At 43.7% G+C, this 24,033-nt stretch overlaps 2 protein-coding genes across 2 annotated transcripts; both read left to right on the top strand.

The window, feature by feature from the left end:
- The first annotated feature begins 201 nt into the window (after positions 1–201).
- On the top strand, positions 202–2,484 carry LOC145995118 (uncharacterized). Its single transcript, XM_083131654.1, has one exon. It carries the CDS (start codon positions 202–204, stop codon positions 2,482–2,484), a length of 2,283 nt encoding a protein of 760 aa, XP_082987780.1.
- Positions 2,485–2,507: 23 nt separating this feature from the next.
- Positions 2,508–23,365, top strand: LOC145995117 (uncharacterized). Its single transcript, XM_083131653.1, has 2 exons — positions 2,508–4,082; positions 22,358–23,365. The coding sequence occupies exons 1-2, from the start codon at positions 2,508–2,510 to the stop codon at positions 23,363–23,365; spliced, it is 2,583 nt and encodes an 860-aa protein (XP_082987779.1).
- Positions 23,366–24,033: the final 668 nt, after the last annotated feature.

Genomic DNA, 24,033 nt, shown 5'->3' with positions numbered 1-24,033 from the left:
CCAGTTAGCCAATGTAGTGCGGGGCTTTCTGGAAACTGACACTCAACAAATGGTCCTCCGGGCCGGATGCGTCGCAATTGTAGTATTCGTGCCGTATTCCGGTAGTTCGTCGTCGGGAAATCAACGACCCAGAAGAAGAGTCAACGTGCCACACCCTCGGTCCGCCATATGCGTTTAGCGTCTCTTGTACGACGAGTCAACATGGAGCAGTTACAGGCGTCAAAGACAGTCCTCAAGCGGGAAGTTACTCGGATTGAAAACAAGTCAGCTTCACCAACGCTGGAAAGTGCGACACTTCAAGTCTACATAGACAAGGTCCTTCAACTAAGTGCAGATTGTAGTGCATTACTTGTGAATCTCGCTAAACAGTGCGAAGAAACATTGTTCTCCGAGTACTACGATGAACTGAGTGCGGTGCAAGACAGATTAGAGTTTTTGTTGGGCTCCCTGTACCAAAAACAGAAGGAAGCCGTTTCTCCCGTTGTCGCGGTCGCGGTGAACAGTGATGCGAAAAGTGACGTTCGGTTACCAAAACTGACATTACCAGAATTCAGTGGTGACATACATCAATGGTTGTCATTTCGGGACTTATTCGTGGCATCGGTTCATGACAACAAACACCTCAGTGGCGCTCAGAAGTTGCAGTACTTGAATTCTGCATTAAAGGGTGAACCGTCATTATTAATCCAGTCCATCGCAATAACAGATGCAAACTACGAGGAGGCGTGGAATCTGCTAGTTTCGCGGTACCAAAACAAGAGAGAGATTGTGAACAGCACAATTAATCGCTTGGTTAATCAACCTTGTGTGCCATCACGCTCGGCTACAGGGTTACGCAAGCTCATTGACGTTACTTCTGAGTGTGTGCGTGTGCTGAAGGTTTTGGACATCCCTGTAGAGGCTTGGGATGCAATATTAGTCTTTCACACCACCGACAAGTTGGATGCAGAATCTAGGCAACAGTGGGAACTTTCTCTGAAGAATGCAGAAGTGCCCAAGTTCGAGGACCTGACTACGTTCCTAGATGTGCGTGCCAGAGCTCTTGCAGCGTCTACGGTGACCTCCAGCCTCCCAATGTCCAGCAAACCCCCTCCCAGGTCCACTGATCGTCAAGTAAAGAAGAATGTGAATTCGTATCACACAGGTGCTGAAACTGTGTGTCTTAAATGCCGCGGACACCACAGGTTGCATACTTGTCAGAAGTATCAACAAATGTCGGTGCAAGAACGGTACTATTTTGTGAAAAGCAACAATCTGTGCTACAACTGTTTGCAATCGAATTGTAACGTCGGAAAGTGTACTTCGCGCACGTGTATGGTGTGCTTTAGAAAGCACCACACATCCCTTCACTTCTCTCGTGAAAACCCCAGTTCTACGCGGCAAGTAACGTCCCACATCGCCAGCAAGAAGAAAGCCATTCCGTTGCAGGAAGTTCTCTTGTCTACAGCCACCGTGGGCGTTAGGGATAGACACAACAACGTTCGGCATTTTCGTGCACTCTTAGATACGGGCTCCGAGTGTACATTTGTCACGGAAGACTGTAGTCAGCAATTAGGCCTTCGAAAGAAACACATCAGTGTTGCCATAACCGGTATTTCGGCAACCGGTATCGGTACTTCTCGTTCCATGGTGGACCTACAGTTTAGGTCAAAAGCGGGCAACGAAACGTACACCACCAAAGCCATCGTTGTGAAGAAGATTACAAATAATTTGCCCAAGCAGCAATTCACTTTTGATCAACAGTGGACACACCTACATAACCTTGATCTTGCCGACCCGTCCTTCAACAAACCAGGGAAAATAGACATTTTATTTGGTGCGGACATTGTTCCCTTACTTTTAAGACCTGAGAAAGTCGCAGGTCCAGTAGGTACACCGACAGCCATAAGTACTTCACTTGGGTGGATTCTTATGGGCAGAATTAACGTTCCGCGCAATAAACGCGCAGTGTCATCACATCATGCGTCATGTAGTGATCTGGACGCTACCCTACAGCGCTTCTGGGAAATAGAGACTGTGCCATCGGTAAAACTGTACAACGAAGAAGAAAACTTTTGTGAACAACATTTTCGAAACACACACGAACGTGACATCGACGGTCGTTATGTTGTGAGATTGCCCTTCCGAGAACAAAGCGGTGTTCTGGGTGCTTCACGTCCCCTAGCGGTGCAGCGTCTCAAACAAGTGGAGAGACAACTTGTCAAGAATCCACAACGTCAACAAAAGTATGCTGCGTGTATGCAAGAATACCTAGACTTGGGTCACATGTTCGTCATTCCGAATTCTGAATTACCTGTGTCCCAAGAAAGCAGTTGCTACCTCCCACACCATAGTGTCATCAAAAAGGACAGTTCTACAACGGCTTTACGGATCGTGTACGACGCCAGTGCGAAGACGACGACAGGAGTTTCCCTCAACGATAAGTTGCTTGTAGGACCTAAGATACAAGACGACATAATGCCTTTGTTGCTACGTATCAAATAGCCCTTACTTCGAACGTTGTCAAAATGTTTCGACAGGTGAAAATACACCAAGACGATGCAGAATATCATCGCATTGTGTGGAGGAAGTCACCGAAAGAAGAGATACGAGACTTCAGATTAGAGAGACTGACGTTTGGTACGGCTAGTGCTCCTTTCTTAGCCACCAGGTGTTTACAACAGCTGGCCCGCGACGAAGAGGCAGACTTTCCTGAAGCAGCGGCGATTACATTGAGAGACTTCTTTGTAGACAATCTAGTGACTGGCAGTGATACAGTAACGCAAGCTATCGCGTTACAAAAAGAAATAAGTGAACTTCTACAAAGAGGTGGTTTCGAATTGCGGAAATGGTGCTCGAACAATTCTGAAGTATTGAATGAAATCCCTGTACATTTGCGAGAAACGAACTTTGCATTGGATGTGAGCATAAATGAACATATAAAGGCACTCGGGATCGAATGGCATCCAGCGAGTGACGAATTCGCAGTGTCAGTGACGCAACCCGCAATTCATGAGCAATTGACCAAGCGCATTCTGTTATCAGACATCGCGAAAATATTTGACCCCCTCGGGTGGATATCTCCAGTAACTGTCAAAGCAAAGATCTTCATGCAAACACTTTGGCAAGTTAAACTTGATTGGGACGATGTACTTCCACCAGAACTAGAAATTGCATGGCGAAGTTTTCGGGCGGAGTTGCATACGTTGCAGGATATTAAGGTGCCTAGGCGCATCGTGTCTTCAAAACCGCTAACGTGCGAACTGATAGGCTTTTGTGACAGTTCCGAGCGGGCCTATGCGGCCACTGCCTATTTACGTTCTACATACAGCGACGGAAGTGTTGAAGTGCATCTTGTAGCAAGCAAAACAAGAGTCGCACCTCTGAAGAAAGTGACTCTCCCGACACTCGAACTCTGTGCTGCAGTGTTACTCATACGTTTGCTGCAGACAATAAAGGAAGCTCTTCATTTGAACATTACAGAGATGCGTGCCTTTACTGACTCTACAATAGTGTTGTGTTGGATAAACTCTTCTCCTTCTAATTGGCGTACATTTATTGCCAACAGAGTTGCTAAAATACACGATGTTCTCCCTGCAGAGAATTGGTTCCACGTGTGCAGTGAAGAGAATCCAGCTGATTTGGCGACAAGAGGAATTTCTCCCGCAACCCTGCTCGAACATGATATTTGGTTCTTCGGCCCACAGTGGTTACGTAATCAGTCCTTCAATCCTACACGCACGGTCAACGCAGCAGGAACAGCTGAGGTTGAGAAAGAGAGAAAAAAGGGTCTTCTCGTATTACAGTCTTCGGTCGAGGTGGAGGAGTTATTAGTAAACAAGTATTCAAACTTATCAAAGCTCCAAAGAGTAGCGGCTTGGTGCTTCAGATTTATGCATAACACCAAGCGAAGTGATAATGAACGTCAGTTTGGACCGCTCTCAGCACGCGAACTTAATCACACGTTGCTTGTGTTAGTGAAACAAGCCCAAATTACAGCATTCCATACAGAAATAAAGCATTTGAAAGAAGGGAATCCTTTGCCTTCGAACAACCCATTACTCAATTTGACTCCTTTCCTGGACCAGGAGGGAATTCTGAGAGTAGGTGGACGTTTACACAATGCACAAATGACAATTGATAAGAAACATCCCATTCTGTTACCTCGTGAAAGTAGATACAAAAGGAGAGTTCTGCGCTCTCTTTTGAGGCTCGAATCATCATTTGAGGCTCGTCGTAGCCTTTTATGATGTATATTTTGAGGGCACAGAGTTGCCAACACTGTGGGCTCTTACTGTAGCTTTTTATGAGGGGGTCTATTGCCTCTTGTTTACATCTGGCAACACTGCCGTAGACCCTTTGACAGTGTTGTTAACCTACTGGGTTTTTCACTGTAAACTTTCATCAAAGGGCCTGAGGGGTCCATGTATTTTTTATGTCTGGCAATACTGTTGGGGGCCTAGTGTTGGCGACCTGTGGGCTCTTACTGTAGCTTTTTATGAGGGGGACCTATTGTCCCCTTTTTATATTTGGCAACTCTATTGGATGTTTCTTTTTTGAGGCTTGGGTTTTGCCAACCCATCCGAAGAAAATTCCACTATATGATCTTTCACTGGCTAAGCTAACCTACAAATAGAAATTGGCAACACTGACGAGGCTCGAATTATCATTTGAGGCTCGAAATCATCATTTGATGTTCGAATTATCATTTGAGGCTCGAAATTATTATTTGATGCTCGTCGGTGTTGCCAACCCACTCTACAAAAATTCCACTATATGATATTTTGAAGTTTTTCACGGTGTATGTTAACCTCACAAGCAGTGTTGCCAACTCGGGGCGAGGCGTAGCCTTTTATGGTGTATGTTAACCCCACCAGCAGTGTTTCTAACTCGTCGTAGCTTTTCACGGTGTATAATTTTTTTAGCTTTTTGTGTGTGTGAGTGTACGTGTGCCCGAACAAAACGTAGCTTTTCACGGTGTATGTTAACCTCACTAGCAGTGTTGCCAACTCGCTCTACAAAACACTAAACTCGCTGAAATGGTGCTCGCTGAAATAACACTCACTAAAAATGGGCGCTCGGGGTCAGTTCTCGGAGAGAGGTTAATTTAACCTAATTTTTTTTTTTTGTACGAAGCAAACATATCCTCCTCCCTTTTTCCCCGGCATGCTTTATGTTTGCGTAGGGGGTAAAGAAAAAGGGCTTTGCTTTACCAACGCTGAAATTGGCTTGCTCGAAACGAATCGCTAAATATAAAATAAAATAACAATGCCTATGAACCTGTTTGGCTTCAGGAAGCAGGCTATGGGAGGCATCCGCCCAAAGCGCACCGTCGCCACCTGCAAGCTGGGACCTGTTACCCTCCCTATTATCTAAACTCAACGGTTTGTTGATTATACACTTGAATAGCATCCTGACCCAGTACGACGAGGATGTGGGCAAGACTTTCTACATATTCAACAACAACTTGAATTATTACCAATTCCCCATCTCCGGCAAACTGCAGTTTGACATGAATCCCGAGAATAAAGGAGAGGCCAAAATTTCCTCCGGCAAGAACATCTATCGCATCAAACACGATAGGATGAATAGTACCACCACGTACGATGTATCTGCTGGCGATCGCCTGTACATAGAGCTCTTGGACGACTACGACAAACTCATCCCTTTTTTCATAGAAATGAAAATTAGCTATCCTATAATAAATAACAATAATGCCTAACGATATTTTTGGCCATACAAAACGCGACGACCATGGCGACGAGCTTCTCATGCTCGACGTCAGGGTCAAGAAGCTGCGAAGCGATCTGCAAGCCCTCCAGTCCACGCTCAACTCCAGCCTCCAGTCCGAGATAGCCAGCTTGCAGTCTCAGTGCTTGGACCCTGTACTCAAGATTGATGCAGAGCTAAAATCGCTGCTGCAAAAATACACCGACCTCGCGTCGATAGACAATCTCGACAAGCTGGCACTGAGTGTGGGCAATCTGCAGAACGAACTTCTGAAGCTGCAACAAACGCAAACCTCAGACGTTGAACAGCTGAAACAACACTTGCAGGACCAAACAAGCAACATCCAGACCGAACTGCAAACTATCATCCAAAGCATTAAAACACAAGGCGACTACGATCGCGTGAACGCTAGTATTGCTAAATTACGCGAACAGTTTCAATCTTTCGAAATCCCTACGTTGGAAAGCATCAAGGCTGAGCTTCAAACGGATGCTTTGCATGCGGCCATCAACGAAGTAAAAACTAAACTCCAAACGCTGGAGGATTTTATCAACAATCTACCGTCGTCCAGCGAACTGAACGCTATTGCCCGTAGCGTGGCCAACATCAAACTCCAACTTGAGACCTACGAGGATTTCGGGAAGCTGCAAGGCACCATAACCCATATTGAGGATGCTCTTGCTGCTATTAGAAATGATCTGGCGAACGTTCACGATGAGCTGGAAACCAAACTGCCGGGCATCAGGGATACACTGGCCAACGTCCAACAGCAAATCGCCAAACTGGAAAATCTGAATGCAGAATCCGAGTTGTCTCATTTCCATCACTTGATCGACGACATACAGACTAAGTTGGAAACCCTGCAACAATCTACCCCCACCCAGGATGACATAACGCAACTGCAAGAAGACATACGTGCTGCTGCCGATGCCTCCGAGTTGGACGCGGTGAAAAAAGCTTTGGAATCGCTCCAAAACACGGTGGCCACCCTGCCTACTTCTCAGGAACTGAAAAGCGTGAAGAGAACTCTCAACCGAATACTCAAATCCGACGACATCAAAAACATCCAATCCGAAATTGAATCGATACGGGGGTCTGTCGCGACTTTACCTACCAACCAGAACATCACCGAGCTGCATGAATTGTTTGCGGAAATTAGAACCCAGGTCCACGACCTTGTAATACAGAGCTCCAAGTTGACGCTTGTAGAAAGCCTGCAGCAGATTATTGCCAGCGTGAAAGAGCAAATTGGGAGTATCGAGGCAAGTCAGGAATCGACTATAGCTAATTTCAGCACCCAACTACATGACTTAAATGAAAAATTCAAGAGCCTTATTGTCGATGTAAAGATCAAACCAAACTACGACACTGTTGTTCATGCTATCGAGGAACACCTGGAATCGGTGAATGGCAGATTGGAGGATGTGGAGACTGAGGTTCGAACCAACGTAAACACTCTAAATGCCAGCATCGACAATCTCAAGTCTACGATTGTCATCGAACTGTACAGCATACCAAACAGAGAGTTCTCCTCCCCTTTCAATCCAGGTTACAAACTCTACATGTTGACTCCTGCAAAAGCCTATCATCAATTTTTCCTCGCTGGCACACTTCAGTTCGTCAAGGTTTCCTACTGGTCTTTGCCTCACGCAACCCACTACCCAACCATGACCGTGACGAACATTGGCGATGAGCCTAAAATAAGAGGAGTTGAGCTGGTCGATTTCACACACCCCGAAAGTCGCGAGACTGCCTATGCCGAAGATGCCACTCAAATTATCTACATAGAAATAGGTGACAAGCTGTACATAGAAAACCCAGCATTGTCTGCAGCCAGAAATCCCATCCAGGCTATATTCTTATTTTCGCGCCATGTCTAGGCAGGGTATCGTGAACGAGCTTCATAAACCTGCACGACGAAACTATAAACGACTGGCGGTGGTGACCAAAGGCGTGGATGACCTTTGGCAGGCTGACCTTGTGGAAATGAGTAGCGGCAACCTAAAAAATTTACATAAAATCAATAAAGGATACAAGTATCTTCTTACTGTTATAGATACATTTTCAAAATTTGCGTGGGCTTTGCCCCTCAAGGCTAAAACAGGTGTGTGCGTAATGGAAGCATTCAAAACTATTTTCAATGAAAGTGGCAGGCGACCTCGATTTCTTCAAACGGATAACGGAAAAGAATTTTACAACTCGATATTTCAACAGTTTGTTCAGAAGCAAAATATTCAACATTACTCGACTTTCAGTCACATCAAAGCCAGCGTAGTAGAACGTTTTAACCGTACTCTCAAAACACGCATGTGGAAACGATTTACGCTTCAAGGTAACCACAAGTGGGTAGACGTACTTCCGGAACTCGTAAACGACTATAATCACAGTTTGCATAGCACGATACGCATGAAGCCTTCCGATGTCAGCAAGTCTGATGAGGCACGACTGATCTCTACTGTTTATTGCCCCAAGTACCGGCCCACTAACAAAAAACCGAAATTCAAAATTGGAGACCAAGTAAGAATTAGTAAATTTAAGCGCATGTTTGAAAAAGGCTTTACCAAAAACTGGAGTACAGAACTTTTCACCGTTGCTCGATTGTTACCCGGTAACCGTCACACGTATATAATAAAAGATAATCGCGACGAAATTTTGAAAAGGCGATTCTACGAGGAGGAACTCTCCAAAACAAAATACCCCAATACGTATCTTATCGAAAAAGTATTACGTAGAAAAGGTGACAAACTGTTGGTGAAATGGTTGGGACTCGAGGAAAAAAGTTGGATCGACGCAAACGAAGTGATTGTGTAACAGGTGCTTGGGATGTGGTGAGACGACTGCCAGATTTTCCCTCGGAGTGTCAGGCTAGGAAAAACGGCGAATTGTTGCCGGACAACATTCGCAGCCTTATTGTCGGACCTTCAGGGTGTGGAAAAACAACTTTACTTATTGATAATTTTCTTCTTGCTCCCGACTGGTTAGATTGGAAGAACAGGCACTTGTATGTTTTTTCCAAAAGTTTGGAGCAAGCAAAATATCAACAGCTGACAAAACTGTACGAAGGGCTGAGCATAGCTACCTTTGCCTCCGAAGTAATGCCACTAGACTGCTGCCATGAAAATTCGGTGGTGGTCTTCGACGATGTGATTTTGGAGAACCAGAACGAGATTCGCAATTTTTTTACTCAGGGGCGGCACAGAGGCATAGACTGCTTCTACCTTGCTCAGACCTTCTCCAAAATTCCCAAGCAGCTTCTCCGAGACAATGCTAATTTTATTTGCTTGTTTCGTCAAGACCACACCAATTTAAAACACGCCTACGATGATTATGTAGGCGGGGACATGAACTTCAATCAGTTTTCTAAATTTTGCTCTTCATGCTGGAACCAAGATGATTTTGGATTTGCCACGATAGACATGACGAGGAAACCTAATGACGGAAAGTACAGAAACAAAATTAAGAATTTTCTAAACGTTGCGACGTTACAAGAAACGTCTTAACGTATTATAAATAACAAATGATGAAACGCAAACTCGCAGACGACAACCTGAAGCTGCGCGACTACCTGGCCAAACGCTTCAGGGGTTGGAAATCAGAGAATCGCGGAATTTACGAAGAGAAAAAGCGACAGGACCAACCTATCATCGATGCTATAAGTGGACTAGGTAAAGACATCAAAGATGTTACCGAGCAAAACAAAGATTTAATCAACGAGCTCGTGCCACTTGCTGCTCGAAATTATGCTGTGCCTACACCGATATCCAGTATTCACACTACCCCGTTCGAACTTGGAGCTGCACCTCTGAGACGTCAGGTTCTAGGCAGTACCTCTTCGGACAAGGTAGTTGAATTAGGTCTGTTGGCGAGAGATTACCTGAGCACCGGGAAATTTGAAAAGGACGAGGTGTTTGGATTGTACCCCTCTGTGGAACCTAACGAGGGTGTGGTTTGGAAAATTGGGAAATCGAAAGTCACGTTCGAAGGTGACGACGTGAAAATTAATTTGGGCGAGAAGAACAGCTGGACTAGGTATCCTGGCACTGTGGGCCTGTGGGAACTTATCACCAAAAAGCAACCTAAAGATTATACAGACGAGGATTACCAAAGTTACACAGAAATTTTAATCATGACGGATGCCCTGTACCAAAACAACGATGCAACACAGAATCGCGTAAAATCAAGCAGTGGAGAAAAATACAGGAACCTCATCAAGCCAATATGGAACCAAAGTAAAACTGGCAGCGGTGTCAAACTCTACAATACCCTACCTAAAGAGTTTGTTTGGGTAGACGACGTAAGAAAGCTTGTAGATCGATTGCTGATTATCGCAGGTGAAGAGAATGCAGGTAATCGCAACTTTCACAACGAGAAGGTGGGCATCATGGACATGATTAGCACCAAGCTTAGCAACTTCATTGTCAACGACAACAAAGGTATAGGTTACCTTATCAAAATCATCAACACCCTGCCTCCCAAATTCTGGAATGTGGCCGAGGGTCGAGGTCTCGTGAACGACATCATCAACAAGCTACCCTTCGAGATGCACCTGCCAGGTTACCAGTACTGCGGACCGGGTACCAAACTCGAACGACGACTGGAGAGAGGAGACAAGGGAGTGAACCCATTGGACGCAGCATGCAAGGATCACGACATTGCTTACAATACTCACACTGATCTCGACGCGCGTCACGATGCAGACAGAATGTTGGAGCATGCCGCGTTCGGGAGACTTGTTAGCAGAGACGCCTCGCTGGGTGAACGGGTTGCAGCATTGGGTACGACTATTGCCATGAACACAAAACGAAAATTGGGGTGGGGGCTGTAATTAAATAACACACGGATTACAGAGAGAAAAATTTAGCAAAAAAATGTCTACGCATATAACAGACTTACCAACTGAAGTGTTATGCAAAATATTTATATTTACCTTCGACGATAGTCACGAGGATGTTAAAAAGCTTATTGATTTAGTTAAAATAACACCACAATTTCGCTTGCCCTTCTGGATCATCTGGGAAAAATAAGCGGTGTGAAATCTTCTTCTTCTCCCTATGCTTTTTTTTTTCGGGCTGCTGATGAAAAATTGGCTGATAAGATGGACGAACTTCACGAGTGGAGACAGGGGAGGAGACGATATACAGACGACTGGTACGCTTCAAATGCAGAAACCAGTAGGATCATCGATCACCTCATCGCATTAGGCAATGCCGAATCTTTTTTCTATAAATAACACACTGTAAAAAAATCTACGAGACCAAAAAAAATATTTCTTCGATATGAGTGAAAAAATTAGTGACGTCCAGGCATTAAAACAAATGCTAAATTTGTCAGTCGAATATATAAAAATTCAGGAATTGGAAGTGGACAAACCTTACGCAATAACTTCCGGTTCAATTGTTGCAACCCAGTATGGTCCCAAAGTACGTCTGTTGCTCAACGGGCAATACAGTCTATTTTTACCAGATCGATACGCTAGCATGTTATCCGACGAGAAGCTATCTATTTTAATCGAGAGTAAAACTCGAATCGTGTACAAGGGGACAAAAGAACTTCTTGGTAAGAAAACAAAGCACATAATAGAATTTGTTTAACGGTTGCGTAGTATATATAAATAATATGCCGTAAAAAAATTATACGAGAGGGAAACAAAAAATCTCGGACAATATATAAAATAACATATCGTAAAAAAAAAATACATCATGAAGCCCAAGGGCGTCGTGTACCAGATACCATATTCGAATCTGAAAACGCTGGGTACCCTCGATGGGTTACTCACCAAAAAACAACTCGAGAAGAAACGTTCATGCTTGTCCAAAGGACACGGAATGAAATTGCTGCTCAGCACTCCACAATTAAAAAAGTTGCAGCATTCGCGGCAGCAACAAAAGATTGGAGGTTTCATATTCAGTATTCCGGCCATCTTGGCAGCTTTGGGTGCAGTGGGCAGCTTGGCTGGAGGCAGTGCCGCTATCGCCAAAACCGTCATCGATGCAAAGAAGAACAAGGCCGAGCTGGAAGAACAGAAACGTCACAACCTGGCTATGGAGAAGAAGGGGAAAGGTGTGACCAAAAAGCAAAAAAGCAACCTCGATGCTTTGAAGAAATATAAAAAAAGAAAAAGCCCTGTCCAACTTCGATATTGAATCTCTGATCGAACCGTTTAGAATAAGGAACTTCAGGGGTGTTTTCATGTCCGATTCTCTACCCTCTGCTGTGAAGAAAAAGGAGTATGGCGTGGTCAACCTGGACAGTTACAAAAATCCTGGTACACATTGGATATGCTACCTCAAAATTAACGATAACAATGCATTTGTTTTCGATTCGTTCGGTGGCACACCGCCTGCCAGGTTGGTGAAGTATCTCAGTGTTGCCAACCTCTACTACAATAACAAACGCATCCAGGGTTTCACCGATGTTAACTGCGGCCACCTATGCCTTTCCGTTCTCGCATACATGTCTAAAATAAATAACCCGTCGGTGGAACATTTTCAGAAAGCATTGTGGTACCTAAAACACCATGGGAGTGTTCCATCTCACCAGCGAGACTTCGGTCTTGAAACTCGCGTTGCATGACGACATCATCTATCCTAAATCTATTGCTCTTCGAGCATTCTACAGCATGTACCTAATACCCAATGTCACGGAGCACAATAACAAAATTACTGTTGGAAATGAAAAAAATAGTTATCACGCCAGGACAGTACAATCTGTCTACCTTGCAAGCCCAATTGCCAAGAAATATACTGCTATCTCAAAATTCTGTAACTCACAGAGTTGAAATTGTGTCTGCTACGGAAACAGTAGACCTAGGCACTGTTGGAGAGCTTCTGGGATTCGAGAACAACACAAAGCTCGAACCTGGCATCAAGCACATCGGTGCCAACATTCCTAAATTTCTAGCCATCGAGACTCTGAACATACATTGCAATGTGGCAGAAGGCATGATCACCAAATCCTCGGATGGTATCCCAGGCAGCCACAAGCAAACAGGTATCATCGCTACGTTCAAACCAAACTCTGAATTCATGGAACCGATTATCTACACACCCTCACCACCGATATACTTCCCTATATCTCGTAATCGCATAGACAACATAGAATTGGCAGTGACAAACGAAAAAAATGAGGTGGTGAATTTTGCCGGAGCTACTACCACCGCCGTCGTGGAGATTAACGTATAATAAATAACAATCATGGAGCAAATCGAAAGTTACGAGTTGCAATCTTTCCCACCCAATCGCCGCACGTTCGCCAATTTGAACGAGCCGAACAGGGAGATCGAATGCGATTTGGACGTTGGGGATGGGTTCATTCACCCTCACAGAGCTGATTTGTATATCAAGTTTGATGTGGTGAAGAGAGACAACGGCGAAGCATTCCACGCCAATGCAAATTTAAGACTTGTGGACAATTTTGTGCCGCATCTGTTCTCGCAAGTGGAAGTTAGAAAGCATGGCACCGTCATCGATAGGGTTGACTACCCTGGGATTACTTCTACAGCTGTGGGAACACTGAAACTCTCCAAGACCGATGCAGCATACTACCAGGCAGGGGGATTCGAAGCAGATACAAAAATCAAAACTCGAAGCCACACAATACTGTTTCCCATGCGCTTGCTTCCAGGCTTCTTCTCCGACTACACGGAGATTATGTGGAAGGGTGGCTTGCGCGTCACTTTTCGCAGAAGCGCCAACGACAACGATGTGCTGATGCGTTACAGCACCTTGGGTGCAGACGGTGCAGCACTTGCCAACACACTACCCGACGCAGCCAAGTGCGTCATCCAGTTCATGGAGCTGCGCATGCCTGTGGTGGAATACGAATCTAACTACGGTCTCAAGTACAAAGCCGACATTTTGAAGAACCCCCAAGTACCCATCCAATTTTACGGTTACCAGTGTGTGCAGAAACCTGCTTCCGGCAGCCATTTTGAATTTGATGTTACTACGCAGTTCAACAGCATCCGGTACGATATGCCTGAGTTTGCGGTCGTGCTCTTCCAGACGGGGAAAGATAATAACCAAGAGAAAGATTCTAGCCAGTTTGATAATTGCAAAATTAAGAATGTTTACCTCAAAAATGGAAGGAATGAAGTTTTTCCACGCGAGAATTATAACTTAAACATTACGAACAACGATTACCTGAAACTTTACGAGGCGTACACAGCTTACAAGAGAGTGACCTCCGGCAATGTGGACGTGTACTACAACCCCGACGAGTTCATAGCTCGCAGACCCATGTTTGTCATCAACACATCTAAAAGAAAACAGGTGGTTGTTAACGATCGTACCAACATCAAGATTGTATGCGAGTTCCACGACGCCTTGCCTGCAGATACTCTGTGCAGTGTCATTCTTATTGCAGAGAAAACATTTGTGTATGACGTCAAGAATGAAAGAGTGACTGAACAGTTTTAAATAAATAAAAAAAAATAGCACACAATAAGAAATGTGGAATTTTATATATATAAGTACAAATTGCAATTAGCAGTTTCCAGAAGTTTAATTTTGCTGTGCCATGCATGCATGTAATCGAGGAAGTGGAAGTAAATTAAAATTGTTTTTTTTCTTTTCGCATTGCCTATTACTTTTTGTTACACTCTGGGCAGGCCTTACTAGTTTGGAGGCGATAGTGGCCCCACGGAAGTGTATGGACCCCACATTCAAGAATACACCTCTTGTCGTCGTGTGCATCCAGAGCAACTTTCCTGACAATATTAGTTGTAAGCACATGATCGACGCTTTGGATACGATGCTCTTTTTGTAGAATGGGCGATTTTGTTCTGAGGCACTCGAGGTAATCCTCAAACTTGAGGTGCTCCCGAACCACTTGCCTGCTTACACCCTTTGCCTTTTTTTTACAGAACCCTCAGCCCGGATCGCATAGGCTTTGGCACGAAGTCCAGCAAACTCCACAATCACATCCCCGTTTTTCTCGTCCTTGAGTTTGCCGGGTATTTTTTCGTTCTGGGGCAGAATTCCATACCGGTTTAGCTGGGGATAGCCCGATGTGTCGAAGAGCTTGACAAGAGCTGGAACTTTGGCTATATCACCATACGCATCGGCCGTGCGAACATGGTACACCAAGCTGTCTGTGTCTGTGTAGAGGAGCGAGATATTGTGGTTGTAGTGTGCACGTAGTATGTCGTAATATGTCTCGAACATGCACAACTTGCTCAGATCCAAAACTGCAGCTCCCACATAGATGGGCTTGTTGAGTAGCACCTCGCCCCGGTTTATGTGAATCAGAGACATCTGTTCGTTGTAAATTGTTCGAGACCTGAACAGCGGGCTTGCAACAAGTCGACGACACTGTGTTTTCTTCGTCACCAACCTCACATCAACGCGATTTCGCACATTCTCCATGGTCTTCCCAAATACCGCATTGTTCATTAATTTGAAAAAATCGCGATCAAGTTCCGAAGTGGCAGCAGTGCGATGTTTGGTGTTCAGTTTGATGTACGGCTTCAACCATGGAGACTGCCTGAACAAGAGCACGTGGTAAACTGCTTTGACCGAGACCCCTTGCTGCATTAACCACTGGAGGTTCCGGTAGTGTAGCACATAACGCTTTTTGGGCTCCAAGTCCATGACGAGCTTCGGTTGATCCGAGCCAGGTGGACACTTGAATTCCGGAGCAGGCGAAAGGTCACAGAATGTATCCTGCAGCTTCTCGGGGAAGTCAAGGTCCACCTCGGCAAAAAACCCAAGCTCGTCGCACTCTTTTTCGATGTCGTGGTATAAAGGATCAAAACACTCAAACTGTCCTGTTGGGAGTGGCTGCATCATGGAGTGCCCGTAAAGATTATTCACATCAGTGTACATGATGTAGCTTGATGGTTGGGAGGGGTCGTAACCAGTGGCCATGTGGTGATTGTTGGCGTGTGCGAAGCGTTGCGACACTTGGACCATGCCGCCCCGGATAGCTCTCTCGATGAAAAGCATGATATCAATATCGGAGATAAGTGAAAGTTTAATTTTAGTCAGCAGGAGCATGGCCGACCATGCCAGTCCAGGAAGGCTGTAAAAATATACAGGGTTCAGGTTGTAAATGTTTATCGCAGTCGCCCGAAACGCCTGGAACACATCGGCAAGAAGCGTCACATCAAGCTTCAGGTATGCATCGTGGTAATCACCAAAAGTTCGGCAACCCAACTTGACCCACATAGACTGAGCATGCTTGTACTCCTCGTCGGTAATACCTGAACCTCTCAGCTGGCTGTAGAACTTATCCTGGGGAGGCAGCAACTCTTCTTCGAACTTGGAAGGGTCGGTGACGTATTCGTAGGGGTAGACCCCTTTACGTCTGATGAGTGCGACATCTAAGTTCGGGAAACTTGATATGGTAATGGCTAGTTTGTCGTCTCTGAGCTTCCCAGCAAGAGCATCCAGGCTTGCCTGGAGGAACCTCAGAGAGTCGAGGAACCGAAGCTCGATGCTCCTGCTTTTTGAGTCGGGGATCGGCACCCACTTGCTGACGCTAATATAACGCTCCTCGTTTTGTGCCAGGACATTGATTCTTGCATTGTCGTACCCTAGATGTGTGACCAAGTGATGGAAATCATATCCCGAGCCATTGTGAAAAAAGACCGGTATGAAGCGCGGGTCTCTAGCTCTCAAGTTACACCTGTTGCACCACGGGCCAATGTAGCTTCCGGTCCCATAATGGTCATGGTGGTGGACCTTTTTGTTATCGTCATTGAAGACTGAGTTGCAAACAGGACAATTTAGAGCCATTTCGTGCTGATGCTTGTCTTCCGGAGACAGAGGCAGCATGGGCTTCGGGGCCAACAGCACCTTCCCTATTTTGATGCCTTCCTGATGCATTCTCTCCAGGAAGTGTTTGACCGGGTCGGGACCGCGATACACATAGGGCTCGGAGGCAATATGTTGGTCTCGCCACACCACAACATAGGAGTAACTCGAGGCCTCGTGGATTTGGAAAGGAATAGTAGAGGATGTTTCGGGGTTGGGATGGCAGTTAGACAGAGGTTGAAGAAAGGCCTCGAAGTCTGCTACAATATAGGCAGGATGCTTTACCATAGCACTGTGCATGCGAAAACACTCTACTGCACCAGGTTCGGGCAGGATAGTTCGTGCAGGCTTGTTGGTACCACAGTAGAGCATGTGGCGAGCTAGCTTCTCAGCAGCAATGTTGGGTCCTCGAGAGTGTTTGAATTTATAATGGTTTCGGTTGTCGAAAGTGGACAGGCACCTGCGACACACCACGATGTGACCATTATGTCTATTTTTCTGATTTGAAACAAGTCTGGAAAGAGAGCGAATAAGCGTATAATGGTGGCAGGTGTTATTCTTGATAAGAAGAAGGTCAATTTGCTGTGCACTATCATCATCTACATCACTTACCCGAATAGGGTAGACGATGTTTGCCTCGGTAAGACCGTAAACATTGATGGCTAATTGCAGGCCCAACAAGTCACGAGCACAAACCTCAAACTTGCGAATATGCGAGACTTCTACAGGGTAGGCAATCCCGGCCATTGCATCCTCCAGTTCCGACTCATACTGCTTGTAGTGTGCAACACGGTATGGATGGTTTTCCCGAGGTATAGGGTGCAATGCTGCCAGCACCGACCAGAGGAAGCATTTGGTGTCTTTGTTCTGAATATTGAGAACAGCTTTCCTTGCATCAACCTCGGGTGGCAGGGCAATATAGCTAGACCCTGCCAGTGGCAGGAACTTGTTAAGTGTCAGACAAAGTTCGTGGGGGTCGCCACACAGCGAACCGCCCGAGCCTTCAGCCTGATGCTCCTCGTGCTTTGCCACAAGCTCCTCGACAAACTTGTCGTAGATGCTGTCGAGGTCAGTGACATCTGCCTGATGCAGTGTTTTTGCTTTTGTGGCATGGAAGAATTTATATATTTCATCAGACGGTTTCTTATACTTGCAGCATAGCACAGCATAGAATTTAGTGGAGTGTGTGGCCAATGCATCGTTGAGGATGGATATTATCTTAGCTCGCTCGCTCCCCAGAAAACTACGCACATCGCAGAAGCTGTCTGATGTTATGTCAAAGTCTTCTAATAAATGCTCAAACGCAAACCGGTCTGATTTCTTCGCCAGCTTGACGTGTTTGGCAGGTGGCGATGCATCGAGGGAGGTTACTTCTACCTTTCGCTTGGAAGGTTGCGGTAGAGATGTTCCAGTGCTCTTGCAAATAAGCTGGTGTCGCTTGAAGTTGGCAATAGTAATATTTTTTCCACACTTAGAGCACAGTTTGGTCGCACATATTCGCTTTCCCGGCACACAAGTACGACAGTGCCTTTGAAAATTTTTACTTGACACAGCAGTTTGGCACGTAGGGCAATTTTTTACAGAATGCATAATGCAGAGATTTTTTGGGGGTACGTTATTTAATACCCAATGCTGTGCAATGCAAAATATAATTATTAATATTGAAATATTTCAATATTGAAATATTGAAATTGAAATATTCTCTATGACCTTACTTGGGTTTTTCCGCCAAATTATATGCTTCTAGTCTCCTATACTTTGGTGGAGCCTGTTCAGGTTCTATCCCCCGCCATGTGGGTTCCTCTGCCAATCTAGCAAAGGTGAGAAATCAGCGCTGTGCTCCGGCTTATATAGATTTAGACAGTCAATAGAAATCTTGCTTACTTAAACCAATCAGAAAACACCACGTATAAATTATTAGCCAATCAAAATTTCTGTTTTTTACTCGAGACACTAAGCCAATCAGAAAACAACACGACTGATATGACATCATTATATTACGTAATAACTTGTTGCTACACACTACAGCTTACAGGTTGGCAAAATCTGATATGAAAGCAGATAATACGCTTAAGTCTTATTTATATATAATTTTCACAGGCGTACAATATTGTCAACAGTATCATATTTGAGCAGGTCGCTTGTCACCTAAACACTACAGCTTACAGGTTGGCAAAATCTGATATGAAAGCAGATAATACGCTTAAGTCTTATTTATATATAATTTTCACGGGCGTACAATATTGTCAACAGTATCATATTTGAGCAGGTCGCTTGTCACCTAAACACTACAGCTTACAGGTTGGCAAAATCTGATATGAAAGCAGATAATACGCTTAAGTCTTATTTATATATAATTTCCACGGGCGTACAATATTGTCAACAGTATCATATTTGAGCAGGTCGCTTGTCACCTAAACACTACAGCTTACAGGTTGGCAAAATCTGATATGAAAGCAGATAATACGCTTAAGTCTTATTTATATATAATTTTCACAGGCGTACAATATTGTCAACAGTATCATATTTGAGCAGGTCGCTTGTCACCTAAACACTACAGCTTACAGGTTGGCAAAATCTGATATGAAAGCAGATAATACGCTTAAGTCTTATTTATATATAATTTTCACGGGCGTACAATATTGTCAACAGTATCATATTTGAGCAGGTCGCTTGTCACCTAAACACTACAGCTTACAGGTTGGCAAAATCTGATATGAAAGCAGATAATACGCTTAAGTCGTATTTATATATAATTTTCACGGGCGTACAATATTGTCAACAGTATCATATTTGAGCAGGTCGCTTGTCACCTAAACACTACAGGTTACAGGTTGGCAAAATCTGATATGAAAGCAGATAATACGCTTAAGTCTTATTTATATATAATTTTCACGGGCGTACAATATTTTCAAGAGTATCATATTTGAGCAGGTCGCTTGTCACCTAAACACTACAGCTTACAGGTTGGCAAAATCTGATAAGAAAGCAGATAATACGCTTAAGTCTTATTTATATATATTTTTCACGGGCGTACAATATTGTCAACAGTATCATATTTGAGCAGGTCGCTTGTCACCTAAACACTACAGCTTACAGGTTGGCAAAATCTGATATGAAAGCAGATAATACGCTTAAGTCTTATTTATATATATTTTTCACGGGCGTACAATATTGTCAACAGTATCATATTTGAGCAGGTCGCTTGTCACCTAAACACTACAGCTTACAGGTTGGCAAAATCTGATATGAAAGCAGATAATACGCTTAAGTCTTATTTATATATAATTTTCACGGGCGTACAATATTGTCAACAGTATCATATTTGAGCAGGTCGCTTGTCACCTAAACACTACAGCTTACAGGTTGGCAAAATCTGATATGAAAGCAGATAATATGCTTAAGTCTTATTTATATATAATTTTCACAGGCGTACAATATTGTCAACAGTATCATATTTGAGCAGGTCGCTTGTCACCTAAACACTACAGCTTACAGGTTGGCAAAATCTGATATGAAAGCAGATAATACGCTTAAGTCTTATTTATATATAATTTTCACAGGCGTACAATATTGTCAACAGTATCATATTTGAGCAGGTCGCTTGTCACCTAAACACTACAGCTTACAGGTTGGCAAAATCTGATATGAAAGCAGATAATACGCTTAAGTCTTATTTATATATAATTTTCACGGGCGTACAATATTGTTAAGAGCGTCAGTTTCCGTAGAGCTCTCTTTTTCCATCTCCCCTCTATACAGTGAAGCTGTAGAAGACACAATTAGCTAACCTAGCATACAACATACCTTCCTAATTAATATGGATATTGTCACACATTCCTCTTATTTTATACTGTTGTAAATGGAAAGGATTATGTACGGTAAATGTTTTGTACATTATGGGGAAAAAATGCAAAATATCCCCCAATTTTAATTCGATCCACCTCTGAATCGATTTTTTACATATTCTCACGCCGGCACATATGTTGTTCTATTTTGCTTCTTTTACTTGCCTTGCTTAATTAACTCTCGCTAATTAGCATTTTTTTGGAAGAAGTCAACTAGAACAACATATGGCGGTATGAGAAATATGCAAATTAAAGAATATTTTAGTAATATAAGGGCCCTAGCAATTAGCTTCGTCGACTAAGAGTACTCTTTTAAACGTCTTCAGCTAGATCGTATTACTAAGCGAAGACATTCAAAATGTTTGGGTGTTGAAAAAGTTTGACCTACTTTTTATTTCTATTGTTTGCTAATAGATGGCCCTGATAGTTTTGGAGAGCAAAACATAAAATTTGCATGCATCTGATGTCGAACTAGGAACTTTATCTTTCGGGGAGTCAACATTATTTTTTTACTCAGTCGTCATATAACATGAACACACGCAAACATTCACATGTGCTTTTATTATTTTGTGCTCGGTAAGTACAAGTATATTCTTACATAAATTATTGTTTAATTTAATAAATTGTAAACTCGGAGCCTGCTATACTAACATTCCTTCTGTGTTTCATTATACTATTGAAAGCGAATGTTGCGTGCATACGGAAATAACACAGAAAAAAAAAGCGGATGGAAGCAATTTAAAATCAGTGGAGCAAGGTTAGTATTACGAGAACGTAAAAACATGTGCTTTCATTCAACTTCAAAAAATAAGAATAAATGTGTGCATACAAAACACATATGCTCTCTTTTCACAGTTGTAAAATCATATAAATTGTACATGAAGTAAGTTGCGGGAAGGCTCTCTCTTTTATGTCTGTGTATATGTATGTTGTACAATTAGGTACAAGTATTGTACAATTAGGTACAAATTGTTGTACAATTATTTCCCCCAGTTGCCCAGTTGGAGTTGGGGGCACAACACTGGTACTATTTGTACCCACAGTGCTTACTCATGTATTTTGTTTAATATTTTATTTCAAATTCACTGTCAGAAACTAGTGTTGCCAGTTCCTGGATGTAGGTTTACCTACTCTGTTGGTTGTCACTGTCAAGCTCCCAGTATTCGTACAGCATAAAAAGCCATAACCCCCCCCTCAAAATATATACATTGTATACGCCAAGATGCCCAATAGCCTAGCAACACATCATGAAAGAACATGCCAAAAGAACCCAGTGGGTTTATAAGTCAGTGCTGCCAACTCCTATTTGTAGGTTAGCTTAGCCTGTGAAAGATCATATAGTGGAATTTTTGTAGAGTGGGTTGGTAACACCGACGAACATCAAATGATGATTCGAGTCTCAAATGATAATTCGAGCCTCGTCAGTGTTGCCAATTTCTATTTGTAGGTTAGCTTAGCCAGTGAAAGATCATATAGTGGAATTTTCTTCGGATGGGTTGGCAAAACCCAAGCCTCAAAAAAGAAACATCCAATAGAGTTGCCAAATATAAAAAGGGGACAATAGGTCCCCCTCATAAAAAGCTACAGTAAGAGCCCACAGGTCGCCAACACTAGGCCCCCAACAGTATTGCCAGACATAAAAAATACATGGACCCCTCAGGCCCTTTGATGAAAGTTTACAGTGAAAAACCCAGTAGGTTAACAACACTGTCAAAGGGTCTACGGCAGTGTTGCCAGATGTAAACAAGAGGCAATAGACCCCCCTCATAAAAAGCTACAGTAAGAGCCCACAGTGTTGGCAACTCTGTGCCCTCAAAATATACATCATAAAAGGCTACGACGAGCCTCAAATGATGATTCGAGCCTCAAAAGAGGGCGCAGAACTCTCCTTTTGTATCTACTCGTGAACATAAACTTACAGAGCTCATCGTGAAATATGAACATTTGAAACATTTACATGCGGGCCCACAATTGCTTCTCGCTGTCCTACAGCAACGTTTTTGGATTATACGAGGGAGGGACTTAATACGAAAAATTGTGTTTAAGTGCAAAGAATGTTTTAAGGAGAAACAGTTGACAGCAACTCAACTCATGGGTAGTTTGCCAGCCCCTCGCGTCAATCCAGGCAGAGTATTTGGAAATACAGGTGTAAATTACTGCGGCCCATTTTCAATCAAGAGTTGCCAACTCAGGTCTTCAAAAATCACCAAAGGATACGTCGCTCTTTTCGTGTGTCTTGCAACCAAAGCAATTCACTTGGAAGCGGTAAATGATGCATCAACGCCTACATTCATTGCTGCATTACGTAGGTTTGTGGCCAGACGTGGTAAACCTAACCAGATCTTCAGCGATTGCGGAACGAACTTCGTAGGGGCAAACAGAGAATTGAAAAAGCTACTTCAATTCATGCGACAAAAAGAGCACGTCCAATCGATGTCAGATGTTACGGCCTCTCAAGGCATACAATGGAATTTTAATCCACCGGGAGCAGCACACTGGGGTGGAGTATGGGAAATTTCAGTGAAGGCAGTGAAATATCACTTGAAAAGAGTTATGGGCTCAACATTACTCACTTATGAGCAATTCATCACGTTATTGACACAAATAGAGGCGTGTCTTAACTCGAGGCCATTAACGGAGTTAAGTAGTGATCCAAATGACCTAACGGCACTCACGCCAGGACACTTCTTAACCGGTGATTCGTTACTGGCTGTACCACAAGCAGACTTTACGTCATCCACGTCGAATTTTTTGTCTAAGTGGCAATTGATCCAAAAAATGACGCAACATTTTTGGAATCGGTGGGCAACAGAGTACTTGTCCAGACTCCAGCAGCGGCCCAAGTGGATGGAGAAGAAGGAAAATCTACAGATAGGAGATCTGGTGTTGTTGAAAGAATCTACCCCTCCACAACAATGGAAGCTAGGAAGAGTAGTGAAAGTTCATCCAGGACTAGACAAGTTAGTACGATCAGTCACAGTGCGAACAGCTGATGGACAATACAGACGTCCAATTGTGAAACTTGCTCCTCTCCCCTATTCTAAGGAGACATAAGTGTACTGCATTGAAATTATTGATTGTGGTTGAAATTAATATTTCAACGGGGGGGAGTGTGTTCGGTGAACAATGTATATAATTAGTGTTTTTAATCTTGTTTTCCATTTTTGTATATAATGTATATGTGTGAGTTATTCATGTGAAGTGCGTGGGAGTAAAGGAACTGCGGAACCTCCCGCATTCTTGATTACGGGAACTTACACCCACAAGTAAATTCGGGAACGTCCCGAGAGTTGAGCCAGGCGCTTAGCTTGGGCGTTGCCACAAGAAAAGTCAGTCGTCATCAGAGAGTCGTCGTGAGAAGAACCGTGTTACACGCGCGCGGTTACAAGTGCGCTGTAGAGACATTCTACAGCCAAACTGACAGTCCTTCGTGTAGATTGTTTAGTTATTGTATAGTCCTTCGTATATGTGTATTATAGACATTAAATGTATGTATATATCGTCTTTGTGCGTCTGTTACTTAACCAGACACCGTGCGGGAACCGACGCATTTAGGATAATTCGGGCCAGGGTGGAGTTCAGCCAGTTAGCCAATGTAGTGCGGGGCTTTCTGGAAACTGACACTCAACACTGCATAAAATATATGTGACGCTTCGAAAGGTGGTAGTTTAAATTTAGTAATCTCCCTCCCATGTCTTGCATTGTCTCGAATGCAAGTATTC

The sequence above is a fragment of the Lepisma saccharinum genome, chromosome 11, assembly GCF_977018435.1.
Source record: "Lepisma saccharinum chromosome 11, izLepSacc3.1, whole genome shotgun sequence".
NCBI lineage: Eukaryota > Metazoa > Arthropoda > Insecta > Zygentoma > Lepismatidae > Lepisma > Lepisma saccharinum.
The sequence above is the reverse complement of the archived record's forward strand: the minus strand, read 5'-3'. Positions and strand labels throughout refer to the sequence as shown.